The 18,865-nt window shown below is 39.1% G+C and overlaps 1 protein-coding gene across 1 annotated transcript in view; it reads left to right on the top strand.

Moving 5' to 3' along the window:
- LOC124544810 (small G protein signaling modulator 1-like) overlaps positions 1 to 18,865 on the top strand; it is a 308,561-nt gene that overhangs the window by 136,097 nt on the left and 153,599 nt on the right. The window contains exons 12-14 of the mRNA XM_047123500.1: positions 5,400 to 5,564; positions 11,069 to 11,179; positions 12,720 to 12,888. Coding sequence (XP_046979456.1) covers positions 5,400 to 5,564; positions 11,069 to 11,179; positions 12,720 to 12,888 — 445 coding nt within the window. The remainder of the gene's footprint in view (positions 1 to 5,399; positions 5,565 to 11,068; positions 11,180 to 12,719; positions 12,889 to 18,865) is intronic.

Here is an 18,865-nt window from a genome sequence, read left to right as displayed (position 1 = left end):
CCAACCAGAAACCTAATTAAGAACTAGGGAGTCGAGACGTACACGTAAACAGCATGTGCACACATTTGTGTGTGTGTTTCAGATGAAGTATGTAACAAATTTTTTCCCCTCCTGCTCAGTTCCTCCTCTGCACTGAATGGTTGTCTTCCCTTATACCAAAAATGTATTATTGGTGTAGAAAATTCAACTGTGGCATGCAAGGGATTGCACAGGGAACTGCCTAAACACCCATTGGATGCAATGTTGGGAGGGATGGTCTCAGCTAGCTACAAATGTGTTACAAATTATTTTGTGATGTTTGGTTAAGACTTGTATATCTTTGAGGATTCTTAAAAGTTCCCTTTGCTGAGCTTATACTCACCTTATGAGTACTGTAATGCATATTCCAGCCAGCCACGCAGTGCACCATTCAATAAGATCTTTGACTTTGTTCGTGTTTTTGGTCCTAAAATGAAATAAACCAAGTGATATATGGGTCTTAATTTGCTTTGATGCTCAAGACCTACTTGTTTTATGCTTTTCCATTTTTCTTTAATTTTGTACTGAATGCTTTTTATAGGTGGCCAGTAAAATTTCTTTGCAATATTGGGACATGATTGGTTTTTCCTGCTCTAGGAAAACTTCGTAAAACTGCCTTGGAGCTATAAATAAAGAATCCAGTATTTTAGAAGAAAATGTTAGGTTTTTGTAATGTTTTCATGAAACAAATTCTTTTAACCTTTCTTAAAAGAAACATTGATGCAATACTAGGGCTGCTAATGCACTTAAGCTGAGGAAATGCATCTTGATTTTTTTTTTCTGTATTTTTAGTTTGTCGAGTTACTCCAAAAGACAATACCATACCTAATAATGGATTCGAAGTAGCTTGTATATGCTACTATTCATGTGTCCATGTCAGTTGCAATTGATAATATTTGCGCTGCAAATGCACAGCTGCTCAGTTAGTTTGCCAGGTATAGCTGAAACCAAGTTTCTAAGGTTCTGAGGGTACTGGTGACAGATTTGGGAATTTTTTCCAAATCGTGTTCTTCAACTAAGACAGAAGTATCATCTGTCAACAGAACTGATGGGGAGCTGATACTTAATGGCAAGTCATTAACAACAAAGAGAAATAGGACTGGGCCTAATATGGAGCCTTGTGGAACACCCTGAGATATTTTTTTCCAGCCAGATAAATAATATGCACCATTTGAAGAAATGCTAACCTTTTGCATTCTGTTGGCTAAGTAGGATGTAAGCCACTGTAGGGCACTGCCAGTAATGCCATACTTTTCAAGTTTGTAAACAAGCAATGCATGGCTTACAGAATCAAACGCCTTTGTGAGGTTGCGTAAAATTCCTGCCACCTTATTTCTCTTGTCTAATGATGTATTTATTTTCTCAATGAAACCGTTTACTGCATCTATGGTGTTTTTCCCCTGCTGAAAACCAAATTGATTGTTTAGAATAACAGAATATTTTGCAACGAAGTTTTGGATTTGTGCAACAACAAGTTTTTCAAATATTTTAGATAGAACTGGGAGAATTGAGATAGAACAATAATTTCCCATGATCTCTCTTGATCCGTTCTTGAAGAATGGTTTGACTTCAGCATATTTCAGTACCTCTGGGAAACAGCCCTCTTCAAAACATTGATTTATTGTTGAGCTGGTGGGTTTGCAATTCTATTGTGTACCACTTTAATAACCTTGGTGGGCATTCCATCCCAAGCTGCAGATTTTTTTGTTTCTTGATTTTAGAATAGCATTTTCTACATCCTCCACAGAAACTTTTAAGAATTTTGCAAAGTTTTCAGAGTTTTCACCTAGGCCAAAGGGATTTACTTTGTTGTGATAATCTGTTACATCTACATCAGACTTTGCTACACTTATAAAGAATTTATCATAGTGCTCTGGTATTTGAGCTGGATTTACAATAGTATTTCCTTCAGTGTCAATTTTTGAAATTTCGTGGTTACAGGCTTTAACACTTAATTCAGATTTAATGACTGATCACACAGCCTTTGTCTTATTTTTATGATTTAAAATTAGCCTGTTATTTACCAGTTGTTTTGCTGCCCTGACAAATCTTTTAAATATGGTTTTATAGAGTGTAACATATTTAATGAAATTAATATCTTTATTATATTTTAGTTCTCTGTGCAGTTGCTTTTTCATTACACTGGAATATGAAATAAAAGTCAAAGCCAAGTAAACCTGTTTGCTTCAAAGGTATAGGAGAATTTAACATCTCCTGTTAGCTTAGTGTTTTGCAGTTCTACCTTACTTGGTTGTGTAAACAAGAACTTCAACTACATATTTGTCTAATTCAACTAAACCTGGCAAATGCATTACAAGTAGTGCATTACAAGTAGTGCATTACAAAGTGAAAACTTGTAATCCAGTCAGTTGTTCTGAAACTGCCAATGTTTTATTTCCACAAAACATTGGGATTGTCTTTCCACATATAGCATATCTACATTTTAGGATAGAATGAAACTGGTCTTTTGTTGGAACTGTACAAAAAGTTACGAATAAGAATTTCTTAAATAATAAGACCAGTATTGCTGTACTGAGTCTCCCTTAATTAGAAGTGTTTTGATATATTCAATCAGACCCCCTAGAACATAGGTTGCCAAGAGCAATCTTTGGGCATGAATTAGGATAAAACATCTAAATCTTGTACAAAATCTATATCCTAACTTCAAAAGCAAAGCAGGAAAGTTACATCATTCATTTCTCCTAAATTGTGACTGTAATCAAAAGGCTGTCAATTAAACTGAATGCTTAGGATTTAAAATTGTGAACAACAATTGAAACTGAAACAAAGACATAGATAATGTTGTGGGGAAGGCAAATGGAAGATTGTGCTTTATTTGCAGAACACTTTAACGGGTTGCAACTAAAGAGACTGCATGTCTATCCTCTTCTGGAATATTGCTGCATGGTATGGGCTCCATGCCAGACAGGATTGATGGAGGACATCAAAAAAGTTCAGAGAATTCTGAAACAGAGGAGAGAGACTCATGGATATGACACTCAAGTTGGTGTGCAAACATTAAAACAAAGGCTTTTTTGTTTCAGTGAGTTCTTTTCATGAAATTTCAATCACAAACTCTCACTTCTGAATGCAGAAATATTTTGTTGACGCCTACATGCATAGGGAATAATGATCATCATAATAAAATAAGTGAAATCACAGCTCGCACAGAAGATTGAAGTGTCATTTTTTCTCCGTGCTGTTCAAGAGTGGAGTGCTAGAGAAATAGTCTGAAAGTGGTTCCGTGAACCCACTGCTGGGCACTTAAGTGTTCACTTGCAGATTAGTCATTAGATGTAGAATTAAATGATGATAGCTGTCTGTTTATTGGTTTTATATTTTGTGTCAGATGTTGACTTCAAAATAAAACGTGGAAGACACAAGCTAAACATAACAAAACTACTGTAGAAGAATGAATGTAACTCCATCCTATGTCTGGAGTGTGGGAATACGGCTGGTCAATTTCCAATAATACAATACCAATTGCCGTTATTTAGATTTTATTTTTAGGCTATCTGTTTCGACAATACATTATGTCATCTTCAGGCCTGCTCAAATTGAGTAACTTTAGTGTTACAAAATATAGCAGCACTTTTAACTGGATCTGTGAAGATTATTATGGGCATGCATGCCCCTTGGACAACTGTCAGCAACTCACTGCTGACAGCTGTCCAAGGAGCGGTAAAGAACATAGTATTTTGACTATTGAGGAAGTGAAAAAAAAATAAAAATATATTCAGCACAACCTTGCAGAGTTTGCATAGCGCACTGTAAAAGAAGTAAAACGAGATACTACTGCCAGTTTTGTGAGGTACTGTTAGAAAAAGGCATGTGTTTCTAGAGGTATCACACCCTTATGAATATTAGAACATCATATGAACATGTCTGCCAAGTTTTACCAGCATCAGACACCGCTAAGAGCGGCACATCATATAAGAACCACTGGGAACTGCAACAATAACTGTGGCATAGCAGCCAGCATGCAGTGTGTTAGTATCACACACTGAGACAAGGTTGCAGGGTGTCACCAATCTTTTTCAATTTATATGTAGAAGTGGCTCTCTGAAAGTGGAAGAACAGCTGTGGAAGAAAGGAATTATTATAAATGATGTACAGCTGTTTACTTTAAGTTTTGCTGGTGATCAAGCTGCTGTAGCAAAAGATGAATTTGATATCAAGTTCATGATATGGCGTTTATGACAGGAAAATGATAAATAGGGACTGCGTGAGTCAGACAGAAGCAAAATACCTGATAGTGAATAGTGACACTAAATTTTAGGTTCACATCTATGATGGGGCAGTTACGAAACAAGAAGAAAAATTTAAATATCTGGGGCATATATTGACAAAAATGGACTGGGTTCTACAGAAATAAAATTCAGAATACAACGAAGTAGAATAGTAATAGGGTTTATGAATTCTTTTTGGTGCGACAAGAAAATCTCTAATAACAGTAAGAAAAGAGTGGGTAGGCTAATGGTTGTATCTGGTCTATGCTATGGGTCACAACTATGGATTTTAAATGCTTACATGAAAAGAAGAATAAGAGCTGTGGAAATGGATTATTTATGGAGTGCCAGAATATCAAGAATCGAAAAGAAGGCTAATGATGAAGTGAAAGCTCGAATGAAGGCAGATGAAACACTGACAGACAGAATTGAAAGAAAACCTCAAAAGTGGTATGGATATCTGTTGAGAATTCCAGATCATTGATGGCCAAATAAAATTTTTGAATGGAAACCACCTGGCAGAAGTAAACACAGGAGATTGCAACGTTTTTAGAATGACCACATCAGTGGAATAATGGAACATAATTGAATTTGCAAGGAGGATGCACTGAATGGAGAGGCGTGACAGAAGATTACAGGAATACAACAAAATGTTGTTATAAATTGATCTCTGTGTTAATTTATCCTGTAATAATAATAATAATAATAATAATAATAATAATAATTTTTCTTTTTATTCATAAACAGTGTTGTATGTTATTTCCTTTTTGCTATTTTTCTTTCTTGTAGCTTTTACATAAAGTGCATCAAGCTCTATGACCTGTGAAGTTTTCGTGTGTCATATGTAGTACATATACTGTATATTACCATCTACTTCTATATAGCTTGGAAAAAATGGTCCATTGCAGCCTTACAATTAATTAATGAGGAGTGAGGAGTTCACACAAAGAAACTAGTGGTCTCTTTAGTGTCTGGAATAATTATTTTGTAGTAAGTGATAAGATAAGACTTTCCTTAAACCATTACATTTTGTGTTTCTTTCCTAGATGACAACTTTAAGGTGTTACTAGTGGAAATTGTTTTTCTAAATTGTTCATATTTATTACATATGTGTAGTAGGATATTATAAATCATCTATACTTCTCTTTTTAGCTGACAGCGGTGGAACTGTTGTCTTGGTGATGCAAGACGGAGTCCAGAAACCTCCAATACATTTTCCTTGTGGAGGTCACCTTTTGTCGTTTCTGTCTTGCCTTGAGAATGGTTTGCTACCTCATGGACAGCTGGACCCCCCACTATGGTCACAGAGAGGAAGAGGTAAGATATTTCATTATGTGCTGAATGTAATACTCAGTACTTAAAAATGTGCTGATTGTGATTGGTTTGTGCAGTGTTGTTGAACTGAGCCAGTCTTTTGTATTTTCTCAGATTTTATTTGTTTGAAGAGACAGTTTCTGTGTTTCTCATTAATGGGGCTTCAAGTAAACAAGACTTTCTTCCACATAATCAAGAAACACAAAGATAAATAAATGAGCTCAAACAGCCACAATTGTATTTTAAATATTCAATGTCATATTCTTTGGTATTGTGCTAGCCCCTCGCAGCACATTGCTTGTAGTGGTTCCATGCATTCCTAGGCTGCTGCAGCTATCTGTGAGGCAGGAAGTTTCTTCTTTTGTGTGTTTACTTTCCACCCCATGCTTTTGATTCTGCTGCATGACTGGATACCCACCTACTATAATTGCTGGCTACTGGTACTGGAAAACAGCTCAGCTGATAGGGAGACTTCTGCCAACCTAGCCTCAGTCTCAGTCTTGGTCTTCTTGCAGCGTCAGCATTGACTTCAACCCCACTTGTGCATTGTGTTGGACATGCTATGTGGTGACGTGCTTCATCCTGAGATGCTTATTGTGAAGTTTTACGCCTCACCTGTGCAACACTGTTTCTGCACAGCCTGGTGTGTAAATCGGAGTGTCACGCTGCAAGACATTCTGACCAGCGAGTGTTAGTACCCACATTAGTACTGTCAGATTTCCAAGCTCCAACCGTTACTGCCTGTGCACTCGTCTCGTGTGTTTACTGTTTACATCCTGTGCCATTGCGCATACCACCAGCAACTTCTGTTTTTGTGCTATGGACAATGGTGTGCTTTGCATCATGAGCTTTTTTTCTGTGTGTTTCACCACCCCTTGTGCAACCTAGCAGCCTTGGCTTCTATCACAGAATCAACCAAGTCTCACTGCATGCGACTGCTACTCCAGTGCCATATAACATCATGCCTCCCAGAACTGTAACACTGCAATACTGACTGCATGTGCAGCTCACGGCAACATGACCAATGATGGCCAACCCCTGGTACCAAACTCCACCCCAATGCCCACACCAGCCCCTGCATCTGCTGTCAACAATCCTCGTGGCATCGAAGTGCTGTCTTCCGAATTCCCACATGCCGCCACCACACCATCCAGCAGTGTTGCGTCCCAACTGCTGTCCTCAGTGAACGCTATCTTTGCTGGCTGCACCATCTCACAGGATGTCCCCAAGTTCGCTGTGCTGATCAGTCAGCTCAAGCCAACAAATGAAGTGGAGATCTGCAATGTCATCACATTGCCCTCAGCCGATGATCATTACAAGACACTCTGGCACTGTCTCGTGATGCAGCATCATCTGAAATGTAGTGTGTCTGGGACCTCCTTTCCCTCGAATGGTGTGGGTACCAGCAAACCTAATTATTCCTGCATCTCCTCCAAAGCCTGACAAAGCCGCACATGGTCTCTGATGATTTCCTATACAACATATGACTGGATCTCCTCCCGGCCCCAATACAGATAGCTGTGGTGTCACATGCTGACCTCTCCCTCACTGATGCTGCCAGCCTCACTGGCAGGATGCACGAGACCCTGGCCCCCCTGCCTGTGACAGCCGCTGCCACATGCCAACCACACCCCCACCCTATGCAGTCAGCTGGCCATCGCTCTGCCAGCCGCCCAGCCGTGTACTCCCGCTTGCTGCTCAACATGCTGCAAATGATGTCACCAGCTGCTCCCGTCCCCACTGATGTGCAGCACAGTGCACAGCACCTGGAAGTATATGACATCCTTTCCCACCTCTGTTCCATCATGGCAATGCTGTAGGTGACTGTAGCCCACCTCACTTGTGACCACTGCTGTGCAGTCCCAGGCATCGGCACAACAGTGGTTACTGCTGCTGCATCTTCTGCTGCCCTGCCGACACCTCTTGTGACATGGCTTGTCTCTGATGGTACCGCAAGCACTTCAGCCTGGATACTGTGAAGTGCAGGGAGCCCTGATCTGGACACCTAAACAGTGGCTACAGTGTTTAGGCACAGCTGGCTGCTGCTTGATCTCCAAGCACCTGCTTGTCTCTGATGCTCACTCCACCACGCCGTTCCTGATTGACATCAGCTCTGTGTTATCTGTCTTCCACTTGAAACACTCCCTATTAAACCCCCTGTTATTGACTAGTGGATTATAGCGTAACAGTTTAAAACAGTTTGAGCGTGTGCAACTGATGGAGGTGGATTGGGCAATATTTGCACGGGAGTTGTTTCGTATTATATCCAACGAAGCTAATTAGGATGTCAGGTAGCAATAATTGGTACATACTTTGTTGTTAATGTTCTATATGTTTTGTCTAAACAGCATGAATGAGGCACTTACTCCCTTCGTCTGACAAAGTAGTAAGGGTTAACTCGTCACAGGTCACCTATTAATGTTGTCACATGCCAATATTCTTCATGTGGCACTGAATACACGATCCTTACTGCAATCCAAATCCTGGGTATCCAGCGAGAATGTCGTGTAATCACGGTGCACAAATGAACACTTAAACACACCAAACAAATTACACTATTAACGCCTGTAGGTCAGGCTCACGGCTTTGGGTGACACACACAGCCATTAAACAATTGTAAACGCAGTTGGCCATCCTGCACAATCCATCCTGCTCACTTAGCAGCCAACAACTTACTTGTTCGGAGTCTCAACACTGAATATCCTTTGGTGCATTGGGCACTCGACTATTGACAGTACGTACTGCGACCTGCGTGAGGCAAAGATATGTTGTTCTCAGTACATAAGGGGCAGTTGACCGCTTACACACTGCAGCTCGTACAGGACTCTGGCACTGCCTCGGCGATCCTCCTGATAGCAGCAAGTAACTCCACCATCACCACCTACAGCATGTATCACTGTACCCTTGACCTTGGTCTAGAAAGGGATCAGCTGTGGATCGTCACCGTCACCAATGCACTGACCCCATTATCAGAGTGGACTTCATCGAGTATTGCGTCTGCTCCCTGAGGTTACCGGCCAATGCCTCATTGACAGCATTACAGGAGAACAACAAAGTGCACCACTTCTTTGTTTTCATTAATATGACACAGGTGATGTATTCCGGCCTTTTCTTTGACCTCCTGCCTGAATTTCATGCTCTCGTGTGCCCATCCAGAGTTCCTTAGGAGGTCCACTATTCAATTGTCTGCTACACTGACACCATCCTCATACCATCCATCTTGTACAAGATTGCCAAGCCCGACTTTGACCAGCTGCTTTGTCCTGAAGAGGAGTATTCTAGTGAAAGATGCATGCAGACAGCACATCCCACTGTAAGCGAGTAATGGATGAGAAAAGCCTACAATTGAAAATTTTTCAACTAAATAAAACAAAAAAATGTATACTAGTGAAAAAAATTATTTCAGTTGTGACGTACACAGTATTAATAAACTGTTTTTACAGCAACTGCTGTTATCACACATGCACAAATAGAGAATTTTACTGATATTGTTCTAATGGTAATAATGCAGTGAGGGAGTGATGCATCAGTCAAACCTCATAGTCAGCCATAGTCACAATGTTGATACAATTATATTTCTGAAATTGTTGGTCTTAAGACTACACCACATTGTGTACCAACTTACCGCCTCATGCCTGTCTTGTGTGTTATTCTCAGCATTGCACACTACTTGTTTGATTGCTGAATAGCCTTTTATGGGTTTTACTGATCCATTTGGGGAGTTATGTGAACCTCATACAGAGTGGATAGTGTCTTTAAAACAGGATGACTATCAACAAAAGTAAAACAGGGGTAATGTACTGTAGTTGAAATAAATCAGGCGATGCAGAGGGATTTAGATTAGGATAGGAGGCAGTAAAAGTAGTAGATGAGTTTTGTTATTTGGGGAGAAAAATCAGGGATGATAGCCAAAGTAGAGAAGATATAAAATACAGACTGTCAGTACCACAAAAAGCATTCCTGAGAAAGAGAATTTTGTTAACATTGAATATAAATTTAAATGTTAGGAAGTCTTTTCTTTAGTATTTATCTGGGGTCTAGTCTTATATAGAAGTAAAATGTAGGCTATAAACAACGTGGACAAGAATAGAAGCTTTTGAAATGTGGTGCTACAGAAGGTCACTGAAGATTAGATGGGTATATGGAATAACTGACGTTAAGGTACTGAACTGAATTGCATTAAGGCATCAAGGAATTGTCAGTTTGGTACAGAAAGTAAGTATAGGAAGTATAGGAAGTATAGGAAGATGAAGGATTGGCTACTGTGATGCCTCATATCCATCCTCTCTTGTGTTGAATAACTGGCAGCAATTTCTTGTCAGAGAAAACAAAGAAGACAACATGTCCTGACACTTTGTATAAATTTTTGCTCGGTGTAAAAATTACGCAAAATATCTCTTATGACATTCTTGTTGACGTAATCTAACTCATGCTGTGTTTTGCAAACCATCTTCTTAAAGAAAGAAAAGAGGAGATACTGTAAAAACTTTGACAGCACTGTACTAAAACTGTTGCACAATATGATAATGATATGTCTAGTAATCTATGCACTGTGCTGTTGTTCTTCTGTATAAAGTGATTTTCAGTAATTTAATAAACATATTAAAAGACTTCAAATGGGTTACATGTCTTTATCAAAGACTTTCAAGTAAAGGAATGACATTAAACTGACCACTACTTTACAGTAGTTTCTAACAGTACCTGGATGAGTCTTGTTAAACTTCAGGAGTCCCTTTATACTGACCAGGCTTTTTCTTGTTTGCTAGACAAATAGACTTTTTTTTTCTAGATGATCAAGCAAGTGTTGCTGTTTATTTTGCTGCTTTTCTGTGTTATAGCATTTTATTTAAACATAATTTTGTGAGTATGACTCCAAATCTGAGCTTTTTCCACATACATGAGTTGTAAGAGTTGACGGGGAAAGGGGATGGGGGAGGTCGCTCTTGATGTAGCAGGATCTGACTCAACATTTTTCTGAGAGATACAAATCGCATATCAGAGAAGTTCACACAGGACAAGTCAAAACGTGACACAGAAAAGTTATCAAGGGAACAGTATGGCTACAATGGATGTCAGTGTGCTAATACACAGATTTTGAAAACTTTAAACTGTTGTTTGGTACCCAGTAGGCATCATTAAAATGCAGAAACCATGCTCACTATATAATTTTCCAGTTGTACCTCAAAGTGAGGCAATGTAACTGTGTTATGAAATAGGAGCAATTAAAATATTCAGGAAGAACCATTTGTGATAGTCTGCTGAATAATTTTGTGAGTGAAGAGCATACATTTGTTATTTGTACAAACACGTGAGTAGTTGAGACTAAAATTGTGAGAAATGTGAAATAGAGTATCCTAATATTGTGGTTTTACAATGAAGTAATCAGCAATATTGCATTGTTACAAATATTTCTCAATTGTTTGCTGTACTTTTTAAGGTTAATAGCTGATCACTGTACAGTTATTGCAGTTCTACACTGTTTCTGACAGTATATTTGAAATGTGCAGGCAAAGTTTTTCCACGTCTTCGAAGAAAGGGGCGAGCTCCAGCACAACAAGAAACTGAATCATCTGATTATGTATTTCGTATTGTCAGCAAGACAAATCATGAAGACTTTTGTAAGTATGGTTATTTTGGAAAAAATTCTCTTTGTTCTTTTCATTTATAGATATGAGTGTTCATATATTTTTTTGTTGATAGGTCCTACTCATATTGCTATTATTGAAATTGTTTCATATTATGAACATTCTCTCCAGCTAGTCAAACCAAAGCAAAAGCATCCTAGATGATCTGACTGTCAGGATTTAAGGGCTAAAAAGTCCCCATCCTACTCTTTCAGCTAGTATTATTTAAATGGCTCTCTCGACTCTTCATTGAATTTCATTTTCAATACCCATTACTTATTAATGAATCAAACAATGTATGAAATGTATTTCTTCAAAAGATCTAAAAAATTTTAACTGCTTTATTTGTTATGTTGCTCTGTTTAACACTGTAATGTAGTTAGAGCTTTGAAGTGGCTTCCAAATCACTGCCTTAAAAAAAGACGTCTTAGAAGACCAAAATGAGGTATTTGTGCAAAATCATGTTCATTTGGCTGAATGCACACTCCCTCTCCATTTCACAGTAGCCTATTTCTAACTTCTGTATTTTTCTCTTTCACATTGTTAAGTGTCATGTCTCTCTGCTGAAACAACACTACTGGTAATACGTACATTTCATTTCAGGCACATTGGAAATTTATTTGTGAATGCAGCATTTGGTTTCCCAAATGAGCAGTATACCACTTTATTCTCTTGGTTCATTTTTATAAGTTTTTATTTAAAAAAAAATGTTATTAAGTATACTAATTACAATTTTTTATTGAGCACACTGTATCTAGTTCCAGTTGCTAAATTCTCCACAAACGTGCTTGGATATTTTCTCAAGAGTTTTTGTCATTTCATTTCCATAGGAATATCACTTCATATTATAGTATGATGTTATGATGTAACTTATTTATAAGCCATTGTTTATTTGTCTTTGTCTTTGTGAGAAAAGTTTCACATTAAACATTTTGAACATCTATAAAACTCTCAATAACAATGTATATACAGAGGTGGGCTACCTGTAGCAGTGTCTTCATGATGGTACTGTAGCACATGGTCTTACCTCTTTCAGATCTTTCACAGATGTTAGTGCTGGCAACAACTTTTTGTGTCACTGCAACTATAGAAATTTCTCTGGTACAAATATGCACTTGTAGTGAGCAGTTATCATATCAGGCCTATTTGTTGCTCTAATTGTCTGTCTCTACAATTTTTACAATATTCGACTGCTCAGAAGATTGAAAACATTTTAAATTCTGTCTGAACAGCTCTGAATTTTCTTATCAATAACATTGAATTGTTCTGCGCCAGCCCTAGTTTCAGAAACTTTAAGCTCAAATAATTTACCTCCGAATAAGAGCTAATATTACATAAAATTAAGCTGCAATGTGTTGCCTATAAAGTTTTTAAGCATCTTCCTAAATAATTTTAGATGCCAGATTTTATACCTTTGTTACCATGTCTATGTTATATATTTTTGTTGCTACTGCCATAACGTTTTTGCTATTTTTGAAGCAACTATATGCTTTAATACTTGTGTGGAATGTATTGAAGATGAATAACTTCATAGCAGTAGCGGGCACTGAACTGATGGATCCGTGGCCTTGGCGTAACATACCTGATCCCCAACGACTTGTGTCCACGTCTACCGCGAGTAGCTCCACCTCATCATCGAAGTCATTGAGTCTTGATCCAGCACCATCAACACATATTGCAGATGCTGCATCACCTGCACAAGGGTAAGTAGAGTTCATATTTCTAAGTTACGGGTGAAGGGAAACTTCAAGACAATTTTCTTTATGGGGTGAAAATCTGTCATAGAAAAATTTGGAGAGGTGTATGAGATTGATAATGGGAGAGGGAGAGCTAGGTTTGGGTTTGTGTGGGGGAGGGGAAGGGAGGAAGAGCTTAGAAAGGTTGTTTTATCATTGTTATTTCATAATTAAATTTTATTAGAAACATAAAAAATTTGTTAAGTGAAACAATTAAAAACAAGTTCTAGAAACGAAAGGAAATTTAGGTACAGGGAACACATCATATCAGAATAAATTGCTGCAATTTACATAATCTGGTTCTCTTCATTGCCTATTTATATTACAAAAATGTACTTAATCCTGTAGGTAACTTTTTCTTTAGACTGACACTGTAAATATTCACAACTACATTGTGAATATGTAGTGACTGATTTCAACAAACTGAATCTTAAAACAGTTGAAGACTCACTTTTACAGCAGAAAACAGCGTTTCAGTCTCTTGACTCATTTGATGCAACCCGTCATAATTTACTCTCCTGTACCTATCTCTTCATTTCAGTGTAACACTTACGCCCAATGTCCTCATTTGCTTCTTGTGCATACATTGACACTCCAAAGAAGCTGGTATAGGCATGTGTATTCAAATACATAGATATGTAACCAGGCAGAATATGGCACTGTGGTTGGCAACATCTATATAAGACAACAAGTGTCTTGCGCAGTTGTTAGATTGGTTACTGCTGCTACATTATCAGGTTATCAAGATTTGAGTGAGTTTGAATGTGGTGCTATAGTCGGCACACGAGTGATGGGACACAGTACCTGCAAGATTGCGGAGATGTGGGGATTTTCCCGTAAGACCGTTTCATGAGTGTACCGTGAATATCAGGAATCGGGTAAAACATCAAATCTGTGACATTGTTGCCGCTGGAAAAAGATTCTGCAAGAACAGGACCGACGATGACTTAACAGAATCGTTCACTGTGACAGAAGTGCAACCCTTCCACAAATTGCTGCAGATTTCAGTGCTGTGCCATCAACAAGTGTCATTGTGTGAACCATTCAATGAGACATCATCGATATGGGATTTCGGAGCCGAAGGCCCATTCATGTATGCTTTATGACTGCATGACACAAAGCTTTACACTTCACTTGGGCCCATCAACACTGACATTGGATTGTTGTTGACTGAAAACATGTTGCCTGCTCGGATGAGTCTCATTTCAAATTGTATCAAGCAGATGGACATCTACAGGTGTGGAGACAACCTAATGAATCTGTGGGCCCTGCATGTCAGCAGGAGATTGTTCAAGCTGGTGGAGGTTCTGTAATGGTGTGGGGTGCAGTTGGAGTGATACAGGACCCCTGATATGCCTGGATATGACTCTGACAGGTCACACATACGTAAGCATCCTACCCGATCACCTGCATCCACTCACGTTCATTGTGCATCCTGGTGTACTTTGACAATTCCAGCAGCACAATGCAACACTCCACCCACCCAGAATTGCTACAGAGTGGCTCCAAGAAGATTCTTCTGAGTTTAAACATTTCCACTGGCCAGCAAGCTCCCCAGACATGAACATTATTGAGCATATCTGGGATTCCTTGCAACATGCTGTTCAGCTCATACTAATACGGATTTATGGACAGCCCTGCAGGATTAATGGTTTCAGTTCTCTCCAGCACTACTTCAGACATTAGTCGAGACTGTGCTACGTCATTTTTCTGCGCTTCTGCATGCTCACAGGGCCCCTACACAATATTAGGCAGTTGTACAAGTCTCTTCAGCTCTTCAGTGTATTACAGTCTCAATTGTCCTCGACAATTTTTGCCTACAGAATTCTGTCTGTTATCATGAAAGTTATCACTTATGTCTTAACAGATGACCTACCACCATGTCCCTTCTAATAGTTAGTGCTCTATACATGTTATTTTCCTTGCTGATTTTATGGAGAACCCCTTCAATTTTTATCTCTGTTCTCTTAATTTTTAGTATTTTTCTGTAAAATCATAGTTCAAATGATTCAATCCTTATATTTTTGGTTTTGTGAGAGATAGTAGAAGGTTAAAACTTCATACTCATCATTCATAATTAAACTGGTAAACCACTGCCTACAAATGACTGAGGTTTGGATTTGAACCATAGTTCATAGTAGACAATCTCTTGAAATAGCTTACAGGTTTATCTTGCAAATGTGAATGCATTGTTTTAAAATGTTTGCTCAATTTACTAGGAAGCAGAGATTCATTTGCCATTTTATACCCACATACGAAGCATTTTGTTGTTGTTGTTGTTGTGGTCTTCAGTCCTTAGACTGGTTTGATGCAGCTCTCCATGCTGCTCTATCCTGTGCAAGCTTCTTCATCTCCCAGTACCTACTGCAACCTACATCCTTCTGAATCTGCTTGGTGTATTCATCTCTTGGTCTCCCCTCTATGATTTTTACCCTCCACGCTGCCCTCCAATGCTAAATAGGTGATCCCTTGATGCCTCAGAACATGTCCTACCAATCGATCCCTTCTTCTTGTCAAGTTGCCGGCTGCGGTGGTCTAGCGGTTCTAGGCGCTTAGTCCGGAACCGCGGGACTGCTACGGTCGCAGGTTCGAATCCTGCCTTGGGCATGGATGTGTGTGATGTCCTTAGGTTAGTTAGGTTTAAGTAGTTCTAAGTTCTAGGGGACTGATGACCTCAGATGTTAAGTCCCATAGTGCTCAGAGCCATTTGAAACATTTTTTCTTGTCAAGTTGTGCCACAAACTTCTCTTCTCCCCAATCCTATTCAATACTTCCTCATTAGTTATGTGATCTACCCATCTAAGCTTCAGCATTCTTCTGTAGCACCACATTTCGAAAGCTTCTATTCTCTTCTTGTCCAAACTAGTTATCGTCCATGTTTCACTCCCATAAATGGCTACACTCCATACAAATACTTTCAGAAACGAGTTCCTGACACTTAAATCTATACTCGATGTTAACAAATTTCTCTTCTTCAGAAACGTTTTCCTTGCCATTGCCAGTCTACATTTTATATCCTCTCTACTTCGACCATCATCAGTTATTTTGCTCCCCAAATAGCGAAACTCCTTTACTACTTTAAGTGTCTCATTTCCTAATCTAATTCCCGCAGCATCTGCCGACTTAATTCGACTACATTCCATTATCGTCGTTTTGCTTTTGTTGATGTTCATCTTATATCCTCCTTTCAGGATGCTATCCATTACGTTCAACTGCTCTTCCAAGTCCTTTGCTGTCTCTGACAGAATTACAATGTCATCGGCGAACCTCAAGGTTTTCATTTCTTCTCCATGGATTTTAATGCCTACTCTGAATTTTTCTTTTGTTTCCTTCACTGCTTGCTCAATATACAGATTGAATAACATTGGTGAGAGGCTACAACCCTGTCTCACTCCCTTCCCAACCACTGCTTCCCTTTCATGCCCCTCAACTCTTATAACTGCCGTCTGGTTTCTGTACAAATTGTAAATAGCCTTTCGCTCCCTGTATTTTACCCCTGCCACCTTCAGAATCTGAAAGAGAGTATTCCAGTCAACATTGTCAAAAGCTTTCTCTAAGTCTACAAATGCTAGAAACGTAGGTTTGCCTTTCCTTAGTCTAGCTTCCAAGGTAGGTCATAGGGTCAGTATTGCCTCACGTGTTCCAATATTTCTGCGGAATCCAAACTGATCTTCCCCGAGGTCACCTTATACTAGTTTTTCCATTCGTCTGTAAAGAATTCGCGTTAGTATTTTGCAGCCGTGACTTATTAAGCTGATAGTTTGGTAATTTTCACATCTGTCAACACCTGCTTTCTTTGGGATTGGAATTATTGTATTTTTCTTGAAGTCTGAGGGTATTTCACCTGTCCCATACATCTTGCTCGCCAGATGGTAGAGTTTTGTCAGGACTGGCTCTCCCAAGGCTGTCAGTAGTTCTAATGGAATGTTATCTACTCCCAGGGCCTTGTTTCGACTCAGGTCTTTCAGTGCTCTGTCAAATTCTTCATGCAGTATCATATCGCCCATTTCACCTTCATCTACATCCTCTTCCATTTCCATAATATTGTCCTCAAGTACATCGCCCTTGTATAGACCCTCTGTATACTCCTTCCACCTTTCTGCTTTCCCTTCTTTGCTTAGAACTGGGTTTCCATCTGAGCTCTTGATATTCATACGAGTGGTTCTCTTTTCTCTTTTCTCCAAAGATCTCTTTAATTTTCCTGTAGGCAGTATCTATCTTACCCCTAGTGAGATAAGCCTCTACATCCTTACATTTGTCCTCTAGCCATCCCTGCTTAGCCATTTTGCACGTCCTGTCGATCTCATTTTTGAGACGTTTGTATTCCTTTTTGCCTGCTTCATTTACTGTATTTTTATATTTTCTCCTTTCATCAATTAAATTCAATATTTCTTCTGTTACCCAAGGAGTTCTACTAGCCCTCATCTTTTTACCTACTTGATCCTCTGCTGCCTTCATTACTTCATCCCTCAAAGCTACCCATTCTTCTTCTACTGTATTTCTTTCCCCCATTCCTGTCAATTGTTCCCTTATGCTCTCCCTGAAACTCTGTACAACCTCTGGTTTAGTCAGTTTATGCAGGTCCCATCTCCTTAAATTCCCACCTTTTTGCAGTTTCTTCAGTTTTAATCTACAGTTCATAACCAATAGATTGTGGTCAGAGTCCACATCTGCCCCTGGAAATGTCTTACAATTTAAAACCTGGTTCCTAAATCTCTGTCTTACCATTATATAATCTGTCTGAAACCTGTCAGTATCTCCAGGCTTCTTCCATGTATACAACCTTCTTTTATGATTCTTGAACCAAGTGTTAGCTATGATTAAGTTGTGCTCTGTGCAAAATTCTACCAGGCGGCTTCCTCTTTCATTTCTTAACCCCAATCCATTATTCACCTACTACATTTCCTTCTCTCCCTTTTCCTGCTACCGATTTCCAGTCATCCGTGACTATTAAAGTTTCATCTCTCTTCACTATCTGAATAATTTCTTTTATTTCATCATACATTTCTTCAATTTCTTCGTCATCTGCAGAGCTAGTTGGCATATAAACTTGTACTACTGTAGTAGGCGTGTGCTTCGTGTCTATCTTGGCCACAATAATGCGTTCACTATGCTGTTTGTAGAAGCTTACCTGCATTCCTATTTTTTTTATTCATTATTAAACGTACTCCTGCATTACCCCTATTAGACTTTGTATTTATAACACTGTATTCGCCTGACCAAAAGTCTTGTTCCTCCTGCCACCGAACTTCACTATTTCCCACTATATCTAACTTTAATCTATCCATTTCCCTTTTTAAATTTTCTAACCTACCTGCCCGATTAAGGGATCTGACATTCCACGCTCCGATCCGTAGAACGCCAGTTTTCTTTCTCCAAATAATGACGTCCTCTTGAGTAGTCCCCACCCGGAGATCGGAATGGGGGGCTATTTTACCTCCAGAATATTTTACCCAAGAGAACACCATCATCATTAACCATACAGTAAAGCTGCATGCTTTACCACGAAGCATATTGGGAAAGCATAATCTTCACTCCCAGTCCAAGTAAAACCATAGCATAAGTAGCTTTCATTGTACTTACGAGTAGGCCACTGCTTTCCTTTTTTACTTGCACTTAGCGTTTGTTCATGTCCAGAGTCAGATTCTTAAAGAATATGTTTGGTTTTCAGAAATCTCTCCATTTTATTCAATTGTATTTTGCATATGAGATTCACTTCTAGTGATTTTGAAAATAAATAGTACGCTGTACACAAAACATGAGCCCCACATATGCTAACAACACGTCACTGACATATCACTTGGAAGCTCTGTGCTAATGTCAAGTGCACAACAGTGGAAACTTGTTTCCCTTCTGGGCCTGAATTCTTGTGCCTCCATGGGTTAACAGTGCTGCCAACGGTAATTTTCAGGTTCCATGTACCTTTCTGGAAGCTTCTGTCATG

This window comes from Schistocerca americana, chromosome 8 (assembly GCF_021461395.2).
Source record: "Schistocerca americana isolate TAMUIC-IGC-003095 chromosome 8, iqSchAmer2.1, whole genome shotgun sequence".
NCBI lineage: Eukaryota > Metazoa > Arthropoda > Insecta > Orthoptera > Acrididae > Schistocerca > Schistocerca americana.
Note: the sequence above shows the minus strand (reverse complement) of the source record. Positions and strands in the feature narration are given on the sequence as shown.